The sequence below is a fragment of the Neofelis nebulosa genome, chromosome 11, assembly GCF_028018385.1.
Source record: "Neofelis nebulosa isolate mNeoNeb1 chromosome 11, mNeoNeb1.pri, whole genome shotgun sequence".
Lineage (NCBI taxonomy): Eukaryota > Metazoa > Chordata > Mammalia > Carnivora > Felidae > Neofelis > Neofelis nebulosa.
This window is the reverse complement of record NC_080792.1, coordinates 4736640-4756824: the sequence shown is the minus strand read 5'-3', so window position 1 is coordinate 4756824 and position 20185 is coordinate 4736640. Positions and strand designations below refer to the sequence as shown.

At 38.9% G+C, this 20185-nt stretch overlaps 1 protein-coding gene and 1 long non-coding RNA gene across 2 annotated transcripts in view; one reads left to right on the top strand and one right to left on the bottom strand.

Moving 5' to 3' along the window:
* Positions 1-1038: 1038 nt before the first annotated feature.
* On the bottom strand, positions 1039-3207 carry LOC131489911 (uncharacterized). Its single transcript, XR_009250815.1, has 2 exons — positions 2883-3207; positions 1039-1577 (listed from the first exon to the last, which is right to left on the bottom strand). It is a non-coding gene; the product is annotated as an uncharacterized LOC131489911 (long non-coding RNA).
* A 112-nt stretch (positions 3208-3319) lies between these two features.
* The window catches only part of C11H18orf63 (chromosome 11 C18orf63 homolog), a 33272-nt gene continuing 16406 nt past the window's right edge, over positions 3320-20185 (top strand). The window contains exons 1-10 of the mRNA XM_058691809.1: positions 3320-3444; positions 5142-5310; positions 7090-7168; positions 9001-9057; positions 11206-11317; positions 11896-11937; positions 13505-13581; positions 18739-18848; positions 19665-19761; positions 19896-19999. Coding sequence (XP_058547792.1) covers positions 5177-5310; positions 7090-7168; positions 9001-9057; positions 11206-11317; positions 11896-11937; positions 13505-13581; positions 18739-18848; positions 19665-19761; positions 19896-19999 — 812 coding nt within the window. The 5' untranslated portion in view covers positions 3320-3444; positions 5142-5176. The remainder of the gene's footprint in view (positions 3445-5141; positions 5311-7089; positions 7169-9000; positions 9058-11205; positions 11318-11895; positions 11938-13504; positions 13582-18738; positions 18849-19664; positions 19762-19895; positions 20000-20185) is intronic.

The following is a 20185-nucleotide window of genomic DNA, read 5'->3' as shown; positions in this document are numbered from 1 at the left end:
GAGAGAGGGAGACACAGAATCCAAAGCAGGCTCCAGGTTCTGAGCTGTCAGCACACAGCCTGACGTGGGGCTCGAACCCACAGACCATGAGATCATGACCTGAGCCGAAGTCAGACGCCTGACTGGGCCACCCAGGCGCCCCAGACTTTTTTTCTTAATAAGAATTCTCTTCACAACATTCTTCATAATAATCCCAAACTGGCAGCAATCTAATTGCCCATTTAACCTCAGAAAGGATAAAATGAAGCATATATACACACAATGGAACACTATCCATTATGTAATGGAAATGAAGTGTAAGTAATGAAAATAAGACACTGCTACTCTCAACAATATGGATCTCATGGACATGTTTATGAGCGAAGCTAGACATAAAAGAATTCATGTTGTATGCTTCCATTAATAGAAATGTTCAAAATTAACAAGATTAACTTAACGATTTTCGCAGTTGGGACAGTGATTACTTCTGGAGGAAGTGGGTAAATGCCTGGGAGAAGGCATGAAGGGGAATGTTGGAGATGCATGAAGGTAATGTTCTATTTTTAGATATGACTGGTGGGTAAACAAGGATGGGCATTTTCAAAAAAAACATAAAACTGTCTACTTATGACTTATTCACATTTTGAAAGATTTGTCCATGTTTTCACAAAAAGCAGTATTTCATCTTCATGGAATAGAACTGGATATTTAGTACTTGGGTGTTACGTGATTTCAAATATTTTTAATTCTGCCGTGTTAAAATTGTTGAAGTCAGAGGCCGTAAGTTCAATAGCAGAGATATTAAGAACAGGAAGGCTTGACAGGTGTGCTTTTCAGAATGAGGAACACTAGGTTTATCTTTATTTAAATATATAAGAAAGACCAGGGAGAAATATGCATTTATTGTTAGATGTAAGCTGGATCTATATTTATTTTTGACATTGTCTTCATGCAGTTGCTTTTTTCCCTATGTGTATATCCCAAGTAGGATAAAGAGCTTTTCTGTAATCTTCAGCGGTTTAATAATTCCAATGATTGCTGACATAAAACCAGAGTATAAAAGTTTAGGACAAAAAGTTTATTTGTTGGAATGTTTGTTTCAGAAGATTTTATTTTGTTCACTTAATGTTGCAAACTACATTTGTCATAGGGCGCTGATTTTGCTCATCAATCTCGTGATAATTAATTACTTACTATGATCTCCCAGCTGGTTATAAGTAACCAAACAATTAAGTATTGAGCACTTTCTTACTGAGTTAGGAATATACCTAAAAGGACTCCTCTTTGCCAAAGTTTATTTTACAAATACAAAATAAGTAATGATTCCAATAGATCAAACATCAATCACGAAACGAAATCTCATCCTTTCACGATAGAACTTCCGGAACCTGGTAAGATGTGAGGTTGAAACATGGCTCTTTGCTTAATAAAAAATATCCTGGCATTCCACACAGGAGGTTCCTCCTCTTCTCCAGGAACTTATATTGGAGTCTGCCAGGATTCAGTGTAAGGGCTTCTTTTCTTCCTACACTCTCTCGGTGATCTGGTCTTGTGGCTCTATTTTCTTTTATTCTTTTAAGATTAGCTTTTTTTTAATGCTGATTTTTGAGAGAGAAAGAGACCGAGCGTGAGCAGGGGAGGGGCAGAGAGAGACACAGACACAGAATCGGAAGCAGGCTCCAGGCTCTGAGCTGTCAGCACAGAGCCCGACGCGGGGCTTGAACTCAGGAGCTGTGAGATCATGACCTGAGCCGAATCTGGAGGCTTAACCGACCGAGCCCCCCAGGCGGCCCTCGGGGTTTTAAATACCATCTATTACACCCACATCTTTCCCCAGACCTCCTCCTCTTCACTTCTCAAGGTCAACATGTCCAGAACGGAACTCCTCTTGATCTTCATCCCCAAACTTGCTCCTCCCACGGTCATCCCCCTCTCAGATGATGGCAACCCTATCCTCCCAAGTCATTAGTACAAAAACCTTGGAGTTAAGCTTGACTCCTCTCTCTCAGACCCTACATCATACCATGTCCAAAATGTATTAAACTTCAAGTATCTTGGGGCGCCTGGACGGCTCAGTCGGCTACGTGTTGGACCCTTGATTCCCACCCAGGTCATGATCTCAGCGTTCGTTGAGCTCAAGCCCCGCATCAGGCCCTGCGCACTGACAGTTTGCATCCTGCCAGGATTCTTTCCCTCTCTGTCCCTGCCCCTCCCCCCGCCGATTCTGTCTCTGTCTCTCCAGATCAACCTAAAAAACCCCCGAAAAGAATTAGGTACAACTTCAAGTAGCTTCACAGCCCAATCCAACCTCGTCGGCCCTCTCCTGAACCTAGCACATCGCCTCTCTCTCCCGGATTCCTGCCATTGCCTCCTGACCACTCTCCTCCCTGTCCCTGTGTCCCCAGCAGCCCCCTCTGAGCACAGCAGCCCGGTGCGCCTATTACAACATGCACAGCTTGGGCCTGATGCCCTCTGTCCGGCTTCGGCTCCGGCTTCGACCTCTCCGGACCCACTGCGCCCCTGGTCACCTCCCGCCTCAGGCCCTTGCCCTCGCTCTCCTCTCCCCCGCAACCTTGTCCCCTAACATCCGAGTGGCCACCCACTCCCACCGCCTTCATGTCTTACTCCCGTGCCGCTTTCTCCACGAGGCCTGCTGGCCTCTGTCACCGCCTCTCCCCACACTCCGTCTTCCCGGCCCGCGTTATGTTCCTCCCATGCGCCTGGCACCATCTCCCATCCTCGTATGTTGCTCCTTTATCCCATTTCCTGTCCCTCGAGGAATAGGAACTTGTGAGGCGCAAGCAACGTGTGAGGTCCACGACGCCACAGAACGCTGTTTGCTTAACGCCCCGTCGCTAACTCCTGGAAAAGCTCCGGGCACACGGCAGGCGCTTAATAAATACCTGTCAAACGGACGGGAGGCTCGCCTAAGGCGCCTGCGCCCTGCCGCCCCTCCGCGGCACGCGGCACAACGTTCCGGCCAGGGCCGACGCGTCCACCGCGGGCCTTGCGGGCGACACAAAAGGCTCGCTTGCCTCTGTGAGGGCCGGGAAAGCGGCCCGCGCGGCGTCGGCGCCTGCGGCTCCCCCGCGGCCGCACTCCGCCCACACGGCTGTGCGCTTCCTCCGGGGCCGCCGGGCCTCGCGCCGGAGCCCCGCGGACGTCAACCCCGGCCCTTCCCTCCCGGACCGGCCGGGACGCCGGGCGGGCGCCGGCGTCAGCAACGTAGGCGGGAAACGCTGGGCGCCCGGGGCACGCCGGGAGCACCCGATACGTGGGGGCGGGCTGCGCACGTGACACGCGGCAGGCCGGGACGCTCGGGGCACGCCGGGAGCGTGTGGTGCGCGGGGCACGCTGGGAGGGCAGAGAGGGGAGCGCGGGAGAGGCGGCCGAGGAGCGCGGGCCCTGAGGCCGGGAGGCGAACGGCCCTCGAAGGCGAACCCGGGCCGACCGGGAGACATCGGGGTGAGGGAGCCGGGCAGGGAGCGGGGAGGCCGCTGCAGGCCCTGCCGTCTCCCCTCCCGCGAGAAGGGAGAAGGCTCGTGCTTCTCCCTCGGCAGGCCGTGGCTTCCACGGGTTTTACAAACGTGCTCCCGGACGTGGTTCCCCGCCAGGAAGCGATCCGCGGCGGCGGGGGGGAGGGGGGACCCCGTGCCAGCGCCCGGAGCAGCGCGAGCCGCGAGCCGACCTTGTGGGCCAGTGGTGATGGCGGAGGTGGCGGGGGGAGGACGGGCCCCAGGTTCCAATCTTCAGGGCACCTTTTTTGACGCGTTGGTCACAGGGTCGGCGCTTACACCCTGGATTTCAGCCGAATGAAGGCCTTGGCCATGTTTTCACCGCGGTCCTCTAGCCTCCAGGCCGCAGTGTGGCCCGCGGGCCCCACAGGCCGAGGGCTGCTCAGACCCGGGCCCCGGGGCCAGGCTTGCTTGCCAGTGGGCTCTGCGAGCCGTCGAGGGCGGGCCCCTGCGGGCCCCTGCTGCTGGGTGATCGCCCCGAGCAGCAGGAGGGCGGTGTGGAACCGCGGTTCCCGAACAACACGTGAGCGCCGGCGGCAGGGTATCCGGGGGAAAAGAGAAGACGCTCTCTATCTGCGACTTGTCCTGGTCGCGAACTCGAAACCCAGATTTCTGCGCGCTCCTGAACAGAGCAGTGCGGTCTGCGTGCTTTTTTCTGGCTAGTCTTGGAAGACAGGCGGAAGAGGAGGGGGACTGCTCGAGGGGCGGAGAGATGGGGACAGAGGATCTGAAGCCCACAGGCTGACAGCAAAGAGCCCCGTGCGAGGCTGGAACTCAGAAACCCGGAGATCGTGACCTGAGTGGAACCCAAGAGTCAGAGGCTTAACTGACTGAGCCACCCAGGCGCCCCATCTGCCAGAAGATGTTTAAAGGAAGAACGACAGAGTCATTTTCGTGGGAAATGTGTTTTGGAAATAAAAGTAGCGAATCACAAACTTTCGCCTGTGTCTTTGACTGGACTTCTTTAAAATATGCACAACACAGGGGCGCCTGGGTGGCTCAGTCGGTTCAGCATCTGACTTCGGCTCAGGTCATGGTCTCACGGCTCCTGAGTTCAAGCCTGCATCAGGCTCTGTGCTGACAGCTCGGAGCCTGGAGCCTGCTTTGGATTCTGTGCCTCCCTCTCTCCCTGCCCCTCACCTGTCATTCTCTCTCTCTCTCTCTAATAAATGTTTAAAAAAATAGGAACATTAGAGAAGTTTATTAAATAAAGACAATGTGATAGAAATAGATCTAGTACCTAGATTAGAGGAGGCATTTAAATAGCTGGTTTTCGTATTATTATATTCAAATTGTTTAGGATATAAAACTTCGGGCTTAAAATTCTAGATTATCTTTTTGAAATGATGAAAATTTTCTAATGTGTACTGTGATGGTTGCATAACGGCAAACATAGTAAAAACCATTGAATTGTATAATATAAATAGGTGCGTTGGAGGTTATTTGCACTATATCTTAATGAAACTTGTACCAAAAAGTTCTAGCAGGTAAAAAATTCTTAAAATGTTAGTGATATTTAAGTGCTGAAGTCTGCTCATTTGTTTTTACTGACTTATTCCAACACAATATCAAATATTCTGTGGTGGGTTGGTATTAAATCCGTATTGGTAAGAGAATTTATTACCGCTTTATTGTTTATCTTTAAAGGCCTGGTAGCTGAGACATTCAGTCAACAGGAAAATATGAATGATTCGAGGCAGCAGTCATTGTTCTTCATCACATCTCCAGATTTACACAAACTCTGTGCTGTCAGGATAATACTGAGTAATGGGGTGGCGGATACTGAGATTAGGAGTACGCAAATGAAGATGTGCAGGTAAAAAGTACACTTTATGACTGAGGCTTTCTAAATTTTTTGAGATGTATACGCGCTGTTTTAGAAGTATCTCCTTTAAAGCAAACTACTCTTCTGTTCAATCTGTGTATATAGTTTTAAATAAAGGAATTCAGTTTTCTTCCGACCAGGTATATCGGATTACATTTGGGGAAGGACTTAAAATACTTGAGATGGAATATCACACTATTGGGTTTTTGTATTTGTGACTTCTTGTGTGATGTGTTTAATTTAAATTTTTTACAGACATTGATGAATTAGATCAGACTCCCCAAAACTTAGAGATAGAAATTAATATTTATTGAGTACCTACTGTTTATGGACACTTTAGGAGATACTGTAAACACTTCAGATGACAGTTTTTCTTAATTTTCGGGTCAGCGTAAGATCACTTCTGAAGACTGTTTCTCCAAGAACTATCTTGAAATATCTGACCCAAGGTAGTCTGAAAAACAGCTTGGTTGAAGCCTAAAGTATAACTCCATGATTGTTGAGGACCCAGCGTGTATTAGTCCCTTAACTTGTTTGAGGCACTCAAAGAAGGACTCTTAGAAAGCGTGACAAGATTACATCTGTAGCTGCCTTTCTTGGGGAGGAGCAAACAGAATATTGCTAGGAGCCAGAAATAAAGACACTCGCGAGTTGTCCTCCCATTTTGTTCTTAATTACAAAACTTTCCTTCTTCCCTTTGTATATTCTCCCACTCAAGTGCATCCAGGAGCCTGTACCCTTCCTGCTAAGGTGTAATTTGAAACCTATTGAACATTTACCTGTGACTCCTTTTGGAAACAAATAGTGGAAAATCTGAGATTTTCTGCTGTTTACTCTCAAACCATGCCCACAGAGTGGGATGTCTTGACTCAGTCCCAGTAGCTGACAAAGAGGCTGGAACAGATTGAGAGGAGACTTCACCATGTCAGACAAAGGCAGGCACTGCAAATTCAAGTGCTTGCCGCACTTGGTTCTGCACCCGCGTTCTGAGGACAAACAGGTTGGCCCATCTTACTTTTTGAGGAAACCCCTCCCCGCTCCCCCCACACGCACTCATGTCTTTTAAAGTTTGTTTTCCTGATGATGAATTTTGAAATTTTTCATTCTTCCGTTTCTAGTCCCTTTTGTGTTTTCTCCACCTTTTCCTTGATCTTTGAAACAAAATTGATGGTAATTTGAGTTGTGATGATTTTTGTTATGAGTTCATTTGGCTGTTGAATGCTAAACTGAAACAACCACCCTCTTCATTTTGGCTTGGAAAACATTTTCTTTTTAAAGGAAAAGCATCCAGTCGATAGTTGTAACGGTGAAGTATTTGGTAACTTCACTGATAGATGAATCCTTATAGTCTTGTCTCTAATGCCTCCTGATCACCACTTAAAAAAAGGAAAACAGAAGAAACAGAAGTTAAAAGAGCTGGATTCTTAACAATGTTTAGACATCTTCAAATCTATACTTGGACAGAAACGGAGTTTTAAATGAGGAATCTAAGTTCACAGATGAAAGAGATTGGGAAACTCAGATGCAGGGACATGTTTTCATATTAATATCAATATTTGGAACCTAACATTCTTAAATCTTGGATGAATACCTAAATATTCAAGTTACCATGTTAAGTGTGGGGAAAGATCCAGAAGTCTGTAACACAGTCCTTCCCTAGAAGAAATGTAAACTTTTGAATAGAACTAAGCAATTTTCTAAATGTTCTGATAAAGTGAAACCAGACAGTGGGCAAATCCACTTTACAATTAATACATTTCATCTCCACAGGCAATTGCTGTTTTTGCACCAAGATATTCTTACATCACCTGTGCCTGGAATATTAAACCAAATTTGGGTAGTGATGGCGGTTAGTATTTTAAAATTTTATGAAGTGTTATTACTAATTATTGGGAGCAATATTGATAAGAGAATTAATTATAGCTCAAATTGAATGTGGTTTATGAAGCCAAATTACCTGTATTATAGTTTGAGTGAATCAATTATAAACTTTAACTTTGATATACCTGATATTTAAAATTCATTTTCATGGTTCTAATTTAATATTTTTTTTCTGTCATAAATACTAAGATAAAGACTATTAATGAGTAAAATAATATAGCATAATTTTTTGAAAATAGCATGGGCTTAATATTTCTCTTATATTTTTTTCCTTAGAATTCCATTAAAGTAAAGGAAGAAGTTTCCCATTCCAACATATGTCCAACTGTTTTTAAAGGACTTAGATCGACAGTGTTTTTAATTTGGAAACTGTATTTAAAATTTTTTTTTTACACTTAATAAAATTAGAATGAATTTTCCCAGTGCTGTATGTTACTGGGAATGATAATGAAATGCCAAAAATCTTTATAAAAATTATGTTATTCTGTGATTTTTGTCAAAAATCTTTGAGAAAAGATCCTCTTACTCTCAGATTTCAATTCCTCAGAATCCAGTGAAATGAACATTTATTAATATTAATAAGCTGTCAATAAAGTAACATAGAAGAAACTTACTTAAGCTAAAGTAAGTTCTTAAGAGAATAATAATTTCCTTTATTTTTTCTTCTATGTTATATGGTTATATATTCATCTTATCTTTTCATTCTTGATATCATTTTTAAGAAGGATAAGCTGTTTGTAGACAAGTAAACACTAATAACTCTTATTTGTGTTCTTTTCTACCTGAAAATCTTTATGGAACAAGGAGGACATTGTTTCAGAGTTCTCATAAATTCAAATATCCTAATCTTGGCAAGAATACTAAGAGGAAAGCAGGCATATAAAAATATGTTTTGCTTTCTTACAAAGATATTACATAATTTTTTTTATACTTAAAGTAGAAAATGGAATTATTACACATACTATTTTAAACTTGCCATCCATTTCCCCTTGAACAGCCTCTCCTGGATGTTATTCTGGTTCATGGTTGAGGCTGTGAAATATTTTATTGTATTGGTGTATAATAATTTAGTTAATATTTTCTAATGCACATCTGAATTTCTAGTTGTACTACTATAGCGCTTCAGAAAGCATCATTGAAATTATATCATTTTTATTGGTCTGGAAGTTTCTATGGGTCAAATTCCTAGAAGAGGGATTGCAGTGCATTTTATACTATATACATTTATACATTTTATACTATAATCTAGATAATGCTAAATTACTCTCTGAAAAGCTTCTGCTGGATGGCATTTTCATAAAGAGTATATTGAGAGAACCTATATTTCCATATCCTCATAAACACTAGATATTAGCAGCCTTTACATATCTGCCAATCTGTTAGGTTAAAAATAGTATCTTCTTTGAATTTCTGTCTCTTTCATTGGTTAGTTAAAGCACTTTGGCCTTTTGAACTTTCTCTTGCTCTTACAGTTGTGTCCATTTTCTTTATTCATGCCTAGAAATTTACTGTGTATTAAGAGAGATGTTAAATATTATAGAAATGTATTAGCCTTTTCCTTTTCTAGGTTTGTATCACTCCCAAAAAGGCTTTCTTAACTTTGAGAATGTACCTACAGATTCTGTTTTAGGGAGAGAATGATTATCACTTGCTTCTCCAACACATAGGAACTGTTAGGATGATGGCCTGATGATGTGTCCTCTGCTGTATAATGTTTAAATTCTTTTTGTGTTTCTTTAATTAATAGTATATTTAAGTAATTTTTTATAAATGTGGATTTTTGTTGTTTTGTTGTTGTAGATAACATTTTATAAAGCTGGAAAACTTAATGCCTATATTGAAAAACACGGAGCTAAAGTAAGTTCTTAAGAGAATAATAATTCCAAATACTATTTATAATGATTTTGTATTCAACTTCTTTTTGTCATCAAACAAAACTTAAAGTATGTTTCTCATAAGTTATTGCCATGCATGTGAAAGAACCTGCCTTTTTGGTTTTTGAAGTTTGTGTCGAGTTTTTATTCTTTCTTCCATACATTCTTGATAAAATGCATCAATCAGATTATCAGGGTCAGGCATTTTCCTTGTGGGAAGGTTTTTAACTATAATTTCAATATCATTAATAGATAATAGAACTATTCAAGTTATCTAATTCAAGGAATGTGTTCATTTCATCTAACTTGTCACTTGTACTGACATAAAGTTGCTTCTAATACTCCCTTAATTTCCTTTGCTGTAGAATCTGTAGTGATGTTAGCTCTCTCATCCTGATACTGGTAACGTGTGTCTTTTTTTCCCCCTCCCTAATCAGTCTTCCTAGAGGCTTAGCAAGCCTGTTGATTACAAAAAACAAGCTTTGGGTTTTGTAGATTTTCTCAGCTGTTTTATTGTTTTGTATGTCATTGATAATTCATTTTGGTCTTCATTGTTTGTTTTCTTATGCTTATTTTGGATTTAGTTTACTCTTCATGTTTTAGTTGCTTCAGGTGGAAGCTGAGGTCATTGATTTGAGAACATTCTTTTCTGAAAATATAGAGACATTTAGTGCTACAGATTTTCTGTAAAATATATGTTTTGTTTTTATTTTTTCTCTAATTCTCCTTTGATTTCTTCTTTGAACTATGGGTTAGAAATGTGTTATGTAGTTTCCATATATTTGGGGATTTTCCAAGGATACTTCTATTATTGTTTTCCAATTTAATTGTAGTTAGAGAACATGTTTTGTATAACTTGAACCTTTTTTTAATTTATTGAGGCTTATTTTATGGCCCCAAATATGGTCTTTCTCTGAGTTCATGTTTGAGTTTAATGTTGCAAGTTGGCCTCATCCTGCTGCTTGAAGTCCTATTGATAGTATCCTTAATTAAAATATCTGTGAAACAAATTGAACAGATTTGGTCTTCTTCCTTGCCAGCAAATTAGTTACTTATATCTTGGGAAAATTCGCCAGACCAAAAGGTCACAAAAATGAGGGGTGAATAATCTTTGGGAGACAATTCTCTTTGGCATGTCTTGCTAAGAGAGGCAGTGGCAGCATCTTCTTCTAGGCTATATTTGCAAGGATATTTGTATAGAAAACAACCTTGGTTCTTTCCTCAGCCCTGGGTATTTTCCTTACATGCACGTGCTAATCCGTACTTAGCTGATGACTCAAGATGGACTCTGCTGATCTCAGAGTTTGCTCTCTGTTCAGTTCTCTCCCTCTAATGCTTTGCCCTCAACACCAGCTCACTTGGCTTCTTGGACTCTCAGCTGGCTCCTCAATGAAAGGAACCCATGGCTCTTCCAGGGTTCTCCTTCCCTGCACCACAGCCTAGAAACCCTCCTTAATCAATACACAGCGGGTAATTGTAGGTTTCCCATCTCTTAAGGATTGCTCGTCTTTATTGCTAGATGGGTTTCCCATCTCTTAAGGATTGCTCGTCTTTATTGCTAGATGCCCAATGTCTTGTGAACCATTGTTTTATATAACTTGCCCAGTTTTTTAGTTATTCTAGGGGGAGGATAAATCTGAGCCTATTACTTCTTACTACTCAGAAGTAAAAGTCGTGATTTTTCAAAATTCTCTACAAGTAGAGACAGGGTGCTGGTTTCATGTGTGCCTATGTAAGTATTTAATTGTTTTCTGATGTTGAATTAAAGTGAACAACAAGGAAAATTATTATAGTATAGTTCTGGGCTGGTTTCCTCTGTGCAAAGCAAAATACAAAGTAAAGTGTAAGGTCCTACCTAGCACAGGAGTTCAAAATTTTAGGTTTATTGGGGCAGGATAAGGAGGGAGAATTTGGGCATTGTAGCATGATAGTCTTCCTGGTTTCAAAGCAAATATGTTTTAACACTTCTTTAGCTTTAGAACAAGATAGGATTACCTATAGTGATGACTATAACTCATATCCAAAATAACCCAGTTTGTTTGGTGGTGATCTAAACAAACATTTTCTTTGAGTTTACAGGGGCATGCCAATTGCTGTGAATTTGCCCATGTTTTTTCTTTAATATGTTTAGGTGGAGGCTCCACAGAGAGTAATCCCTGTAATTCTTCAAAACTGCCTTTCATACTCACTCATGGCTAGGCTTGCTCCAGCCTGGAATAAAACTGGCCATCTCTTGGTGCAAGGTGACTTTATCTCTTTCAGTCATCAGGGGTTTCTGAACTAGATTATTTCTATTATGGGCATCTGTTTTAAATTTCAAGATATATCATTTTTAGGGAATAGTTTTTAAAGTTTCACCCCAACTAAGCCTTCTTAGGCAAGTCCACAACAATATAAATGTCCTCTCCTTACCTAGGATGGTATCCAGAGGCCACTGATGTTTTTTCAAATAATTTTTAAAAATTATATAATACTTGATGTTTGGAAAGGAATAACTATAAGTTATGGAGAATTATGATAAAATGAACACAAATTACCAACATTGTTAGAATCAAAAGGCTCTTCTGGATTTTGTGTTGAGGTCTGTCCATTTTCTAAGTATTTTATGCCCGGAAATAAATATTAAAAAGAAGAATTTCTGAACTTGGATACTTTTTGAGTGATTGTATTTTTTTCTGAACTGTCTTTAGATATTCCTTTGTGTAAAACTGCATTTTAAAATATTTTGCTTAGCTTTGATAATTACACAGAAAAAGATTTTATTTATCAAGCATGATTTATAAGTTATAATAATAAAGCATATCCTATGAATTTTTTTAAGGACGAGAATTTCTTTCTCAGATGGGAAAGCAAAGTGCTGTTGGTAAGTAAAAATGTATAAGCCAATAGATAAAACATTAATATGGTCAACAGTTGTTAAATAAAACAATGTTACAGATCGTTGGGTTGTTACAATCAATGATTAGGTTATGTCATAATTGAATCGGTTGTTAATATAATCACAATTTACCCAGGACATCACCTCTGGGTCAAAATATATGTTCTTACCTATAAGAGAAAAAGTTAACTTCTCTTAATTGGAATAAAATCTATATTTTTAATTTCTCTACTTAGTTAAAATTATGACCCTGAAGGAATTTAATTCTACAGGCATTTGTAATGTATAGTTTCCAGAATCATATAATTAAAAATTGTTAGTATCGTTGTAAGGAAAAGATTTATTTCTTATGAGAACGCAATTCTTCTCCTTAAAAGAGTAAAGAAAGATTGTCTAAAGAGACAAAGATGATCTAAAATACACAGTTTACAGTACAGTCTAATTTGTTATTGATAAGCATGGCTGTTGGGCAGGTAGACCTGTTCCTAAACAGTAGTCTAGAGAGAGCAGAGAGGTGGAAATCCTAAATCCAAGGAGACATTGATCAATCATGGTAGCTTTCACCACAATTTGTTCATCGCCTTAAATCCTGAGCTAGCACCTCTAATCCAGAACTATTCGCTTTGAGTTAACTTTCAGGCTGAAGCCTATTTGCCTTCCTTACACTGGTTTCATTTTTAAGTTGCACAGTGGCAGTCACTGGGCTCTAGCTCTGGACAAATGGGTTCATTACAGAAATTCAGTTTCATCCCCGCTGTCAAGAGACTATAGCTGCCAGAGATTAAAGATAAAAGTTTAGGAGAGCAAAATCCCTCACTCTTGTATTACAGTTTTTCTTTTAGTTTTACCAAATGTAATATTCTACAGCAAAACTGACAAATTGTTAAGTGTATATAGCTCATTGGATTTTCACAGACTACACATATCCTCATAACCAGTTCTCAGATCAAGAAACAGAACATAACCAGTTCCCTGGAAATCCCCTCATGCTTTCATCCAGGTACTACCCCTTCCCAAGATAACCACTCTCTGACTTACATAAGTAATTTTGATTATGAGAAAGCAAGGTAGAAGCTTTGGGTCTCTATGAAATCTGTATTTTATCTGCTGGTATATTGATAAGCATTTGTTAGGAAAAGACTATGAAGTCAGGAGCTCTGCGTGGTACCTCTCCTGATTTAAGAAGACAGTGTCCATTTTTCACATATAATATATAATAATAGACACGAGGCTTGTAAAAGGTATTTATTGAATTTTTCACTCAACTGTAGGATGACTCGCTGTTTTATTGTAACCCTGCCCTATGACCCCTCAACACATACATGGCCATATATCAGTGTTGTTTCAGGCCTCTGTCTCATCTGCAGACTCTCAATTATTATATGGTGATTTTTAAAAATTTTACCACGTGAGGAAAAAATACATATTCTTAACTGAGTTTCTAACGTGGATAAATTAAGTTAAAGTCCTTTCTTTCATTACTAAAATAGTTAACTTGATAAGATGGGGGTAATAGTTCTATAAAATTCACAGTTAAATATTTTATTTTCAGTATTAGACATCAATGTAACTGAAACTCAAGTTTGTCTAAGTATAGAAGCTTACACAATCAGACTGCCACCACCTGAGGTACCACATATTTTGATTTCTATAATTTACTAGATTTATTATATACTTAATGTACTATTATTATTACCAACATGCTAGTAGATTTTGGTTTTTAATAAGAAGAGTGATAAGAGCTTTTTATTATCAATATCCATAGTATTAAATGCTTAATATGTTGATATTGTTCTAAATCTTTTACTCAAAGAAAACAACATACTGTCAGCTTAACACAGATTTAATCATATTTTCTTGTTCAAAAAATCTCTCTAGATGACTTTCAAGACTCTCCACAACCCTCCCTTGCCTCAGCATTCACTACTTGCCTCTGTTTTCACCTCCAAATATTAAAAGCACTGTTTCGGTTCATACTAAATATCATATCCCCTCATTAGCGTTCTAGTAGCATTTTTTTTGCATCTATTTTCTTATAATGGTTTTTGCCTTCCTAGTAGAAGGATATGTCTTTTCTTTTACTAATTCTCGTAACACCCAGCATAGACACAGATTAATAATAACTCAATAAATATTATTTTCTTTCTTCTGTTTCAGTGGTTCTCAGTAGAGGGGGGGTGGAGAAGGAAATGAATGATTTTGCTCCCCAGGAGATATTTGGTAATGTCTGGAGAAAAATTTGATTATGACAAAGGGGGAGGGTTGTGTTGCTACTGGCGTTTAGTGGTTTGAGGTCAGGGATGCTGCTAAAAAATCCTATAGTGCGTGGGATATCACTATAACTCCACCCTAACAAAGAGTTATCCAGCTCAAAGTATCAGTAGTGTCCAAGTTGAGACGGATGACTCCTCCTTTGCTTAGAGTGACCCTCTGATTAGTTATAGATCATACTCATATTTTAAGAGCCAGTTCCAATGCTACTCCATTCATATTTCTCTTTAATTTTTTGATTACCTGTTATATTGAGGCACTAGGCAAGTCAAAAGTAAATAAGATCTAGTTTCTGGCCCTTAAGAATTGTGTAAGCAAATAGGGAAACTGACCTGCATAAAAATAAATGGAATGGACAGCATGACATGAATATCTTGTACTGAGAGGAAACGTCCCAAAGCCTGGAGCCATGGTGACCTCCCAGCCTCTTTTAAACCTTCATGCTATTATGCAGCATACTCACATACTTATTTGTGTGTTTATTATAATTATACTCATTTTTCATATTGCCAATTTACTTTATAATAAGCTTCTTAAGGACTAATATCATGCTTTACTGCCCTTTGAATTTTCTATAGATTATACTTGTGTTTTATATACCCGAGTTTCGAATCAATTAGAGATTGACAAAGAAGAATAAGACATATAGAAATCAGAATACCACCTTTATTATTAGGATGAGAATATAATTTATGGTCCAAAATGGATACTTTTGAGAGTGAAAGGGGCACTAACCTAATAGAATACTGGCCCAACCTGTATGAACTGGAGTCTGTTGAAAGTAAAATCAGATCAGTTAAAGTTGTATTTATTGTATTTATTGCATTTATTGCACATAAAAGAATAATTTGTGAACCAGGAGTCTTCAAGCCAACAGGGGAATAAAGCTCAGAAGGGTGTTGTGACAGGACAGCTTATATAATGAAAATGTGGAAACTATTTTGTCTTTATAATAATTGGTTATAGTAATGGAGTTTTCAAAATGACAGGTAACTGGTTAAAAGTTATTATCTTACTCTGTTTTAGAAAACAATTTAAGTTTTATGATTTTTAGAGTATTTACAAGAAATAATTGAAATTAAATTTCACTTGTTATACAATGAGCTAAATTAGGTTTTACTTGCATGGCTTAACTGGTTTTTTCAAGTTTGGTCTCCATTTTATTTAATTCATATATGGTCACATTGTTTATTATTGAAAAAAAAAAACAGTTGTTAAAGAATGTAGCCTATCTGAACCACCTATGTATGAGAGTAGTGGAAACCCAGAGCTCCCTTGGGAGATCAGGCACCAACCCCAATATGACAGAATGCAGTACACTACTCTTTGCCAGCAGGCCAGCTCCCAAGAGGAGGAAGAAGGAATTGTCCCAATTTTATCAACCAGGTAAGTCACCCCATCTGCCCTAGGGAGGAATGAATGAAAGGGCAGGGAGCTATCAGGAATATGTGTTAGAGCTTTCTCAACATGGAAGCAAACACCAGAAATGGGGAAGATGTACTTCTGTCTTCTACTCAACATTATGTATTCAACACACACTTGTTCTATTGATTCCCTAAATTATAATTGATCATTAGCTCCTCTAAATCTCACTGTACCTAAATTTTTGATATGGCATTTTTCACATTCCTTTATAAAAATTGGTTTCATACATGTCTGTGTTCCTTCTAAGTTGTAATCCCTTTGAGAGTGTTGGTTTTGCCTTATTTGTCTTTGTTCCCCATGTAGACTAAAAGATAATTACATTGAATTTTCCTTTTATCAAAATCTAGTATTGGTTATAGGTCAGGTGAGGGGAATAAAAGTGAGGAGGAGGATGTTTATCATCTCACCCCTTTCTAGTTTATTTTCTATACTTTCATTCCCCTTACGGAAGCAAATTGGGACAGAGGTTAAGTAACTTGCTCTGGGTCATGAAGGGTAGTAAGAAAGAGATTCAGGATTTACAGTTTTTCCTTTGACTCTGTTCATTCTTCTACACTGCATCATACTTCCTTCACCTAGCCTTAGGTTTCTTGACTCAGATTTGTACGTCCAATAGAGCCTGACAGGAGTGGATACTTTATTGAAAAAAAAATACAACAATTAAACAACCATGTTTGACAATCTAGTATCAAACTAAGTGTCGTAGGAACTACATGACTTTAGAGTTCAGAGAAAAAGGAGATGTTTGAGGGAATTCATATTTGAAACCTTTGGAACAGTGTTTTCTACCCTTTCCTTCTTGAAATCATCTGAAATTTGATTTCCCTGAAATTGCTTTATCCAGAATTTCGTACCATTCATTCGTGGTTCTTCTTTCTCTTATCACACTTTAAGTGTTACTATTCCCTAGGGTTCCATTTTCAGCATGCCTGTCTTTTCCTTAGCAGGTTCAACTAGTTCAGTGGTGAGCTGGTGCACTGGTACCTCCCTAATACTCTCGTATAGTTGCAGCTTGCCCTCTCAGAAACTGTCACAGGAGTGTACTCATGATGTGCAGTCTTGATTATGTGTAACACTGAATTATTTATTTGTCACCCTCCCTCGCCTCAACTGTGTTCTTCCTTTGTACTTATTCTTGGTTACTGGCATCAACAGCCAATAAGTTACCCAGCTACAGACTTCAGAGTTATCCTTGGCTCTTGCTTCCTGTATCCAATCAGCCACTAAAGCCTCCCTTGATCTCTAAAATCTCTTCCTCTCTCTCCATTTCCATTGCTCTAATTTAGGCCCTCTTGTTTGCCCAAACTATTAAAATTGGTCTCCATATTGGCCTTTTTTCTAGCCTTTCCTCTTATTTACTCTCTAATTCTTCACAGTGTCAGCAGAGTTTTCTTCCTAAAACAGACAGCCCCAACCTAAATATCTCTAGTATCTCAACATTGCTTAGAGAAAATAAAGTCCAAATTCTTTAGATTGGTGTTATAAGGAAGAAGTGATATTTACCGAGTACTTTCTTGTTAGTGAAGGTCTGTTCACATAAGGACATGTTATAAATATTTGTTAAGTAAATACATATAAGAGGTTAAATGTCTTTGGGGGGGGGTGTATGGTGAACACTTGGGTAGTTTTCCAGTCTTCAGAAAAATCTGTGTTGAGAAAATCCAATATAGACCTTAAGTGCTGGTACCGTGGAGGTCTCTGCAGCAATTTTCTTGGGTCTCTGAATAGTGTTGAGATAGGCAGAAGAATATAAACTCAAGCTAATGTAAGTGGGTGTATATGAGAACCCATAAACTGTGAACATTTGGACATATCTATCCTCTCTGGATTCAGTTTTGGGTTCTGTTTTCCCTCAAATAATCTACTTATTCACCTGTAGTCAGTCTTTCCTGATGTTCATAGCCATCCCAGTACTGACCATCCTTTCTTCTGTCACAGATCAGACAACTCATCTCTTAACACACAGCATGTCACAGTGCAAGATTTATCTCCAGTGCACAGGACAATATTCATTCTTAGTGTCTTTGCTCTCTTACCTCACAACATAACCAGCACATCTTATCTTCCTGTTCCTGCATTCATGTTTTCCTGCTCTGCCCTGTTTCCTCATTTCCATTAGTCTTAATAAATGCTGTCAGAATTCAGAGAAGGATCAATCACTGAACATAGAGGAGATGGGTCTAGCTCTAGGCCTATAAGGCTTTTACTGGTAGAACTCAGATAAATCAGAGTAAGGGCAATGCTTTCAGCAAGTGTATTGTTATGACCTGTCTAGGCAACAACAAAAAAATTGGCCTGTTTAGGTGAAGTTTAGTGAAAAGCAGTAGAGAATGAAGTTAGGCCATTATTTCGCAAAAGCTGTATGATGATATGTTAAAAAGGGGATGAGGGATTATGAAATGATGAACCATTCTCTCTGACCTTGATACAGTGTCCTCTTAGGAGGACATTAATACTTTATTCTTCACTTCAACAAAGTCCCTCCTTATCTTTGACTCACTGTATTAAAATGTCCCAGAGGGTGAGGAAATGTAAATGAAGAATTCTTGGCAAACTATAAGCTTAAATACCCTGCAGATAGGGCACCTGAGGACCAGAGGAAAAGCATTCCAGGAGATAGAGAAAGGATACAGAAGGAGAGTTGAGTATTGGCTCTCCCTCCCAAAGACCAAATAGAGGAACAACTCTCTGACTCATTCTCCAGTTAAAAAAATTTTTTAAAGTAAAGAAAAAATTAGTAAAGATGCTATTCTGACAAAATGTAAATACCTTCCTTTAGAAAGAATTCAACTTTCTATAAACTAACATCATCAAAACATTGAAAACCATTTGAAATAAGTACAAGATAGGCATTGAAGTTGGAAAGTGAGAGAAAGCATAAAATACGTGATGTGTTGTATAGAGAGAAGCAGGGTGAACTGAAACACTGATTGCATTATGTGAGGTGTCATGCACCTCCAATGTAACCAAGCCTTTAACACAACTTTGTAATTGTGTGCACATGTATGTGAGATATGTGTTTTTTAATGTTCCTTTTGTTTCATAAAATCTTTTGAGGACTAATGCATTAAATCTTATTTCTATTAAAAGCTAAGAGAATTTGATATTTCTCAGAGTGTTATCAAGGATTTTGATACTAACAAGAATGCCATCATTGAAGGACATTCAATTTTAAGCAACTGGTGCTACGTTTTGCCAAGGTGAGATTTCAATTTGTAGCATCTGGGGTGGGTCCAAGGTGTAGTGGTTCTCTCTCATTTTGCTTCGGCATCAATGTGTACGAAAGTATAAAGGAATTTTTGAAACTGACTTGCAACTTGAAAAGTGTTGTCATACTTACAGAAGTCATCAATTTCCTTTATCAAATTAGTAAAATAATTTTATTATACACTTAAATTTTTGTTAAATATAATTTTTACAAAAGTAAAATTTGTAGATAGCTCATTATGAAATTACAACTATTATAATATCAATAAAACCTTATAAACTTTATGTATAATTAACGATTCATTATCATTTGACATGAGCTGTTTTTTAAGATTGTACCATCTGTAGGGGAAAAATGGCTTATTATTTATATAAATAGGACTATTGGGATGAAATTTTAACCTGCTTAGGAAAAAGAACTTTAATTAACTAAGAGAATATGCATGATAATTTAATCATCAAAGCAGGGAAGAGGTAGATAGGGAACACGGGTTTGACTCTGATTCATTCAACTCTTAATAGACTTTTCCCTAATGTCTAACAGTTATAGGCACGCTTCTGTGTGGCAACATTTTATTAGTCATTATTTTGTTTTTATAACTGGCATGTTGTTTTTATCAATTCAATTTCACTTTTTCCTAACAATTCTGGTTGTTGAGATTTACTACAGTGTGTTTTAGGAACTAGGAGCAAATGATTAGTTTTTACTTATGTAAAGAGAGTTGCTAAATCTTTTTGAATACTTCCTAAATTAAGTTACATAGTTAAATGATATCCAAGAATATTTTATCAGCTCTTATTTTTCATAGTATGAAAAGGGGACAAATAATAAGTATTCTTCACACCATACCCCCTGACTGTCCTTTTCATTCATATGAAGATTTCCAGATGCACTGGGATGACCTGGTAAGGAATAGAAACTGGTAAGGAATAGAAACGTCTATTTCTATCAAATAGAAGCTATTTGATTTTGCTTCTTATGATTTAACCCAAGTTTAGCTTTCTCTTGAGAGAATTTCAGCTTGGTTCTTAATTTTCAGTATGGCTATAAACTTCCAGAAGATTGTGGAAATATTAAAATATACTGCAGCATCTACTTCAAAATGATAGGAGAAAGGATCTTCACATATCCTTTACACATCATGTATAACAGAAGCCCCCTGCCAGCCTCATGATCCAGTCTTGCTTCTGGCCCTGATGTGCATCATCCTTTTCAATCTTCTCTGCATCTAAATGAAACTGCTTTCTCCTCTAACTTCTTTTTCTTCTGCTTGAGTGTTTCTTGTTTTCCTTAGTTTTTTTAAATTAAGGATGAGCTTAATGATGTTTT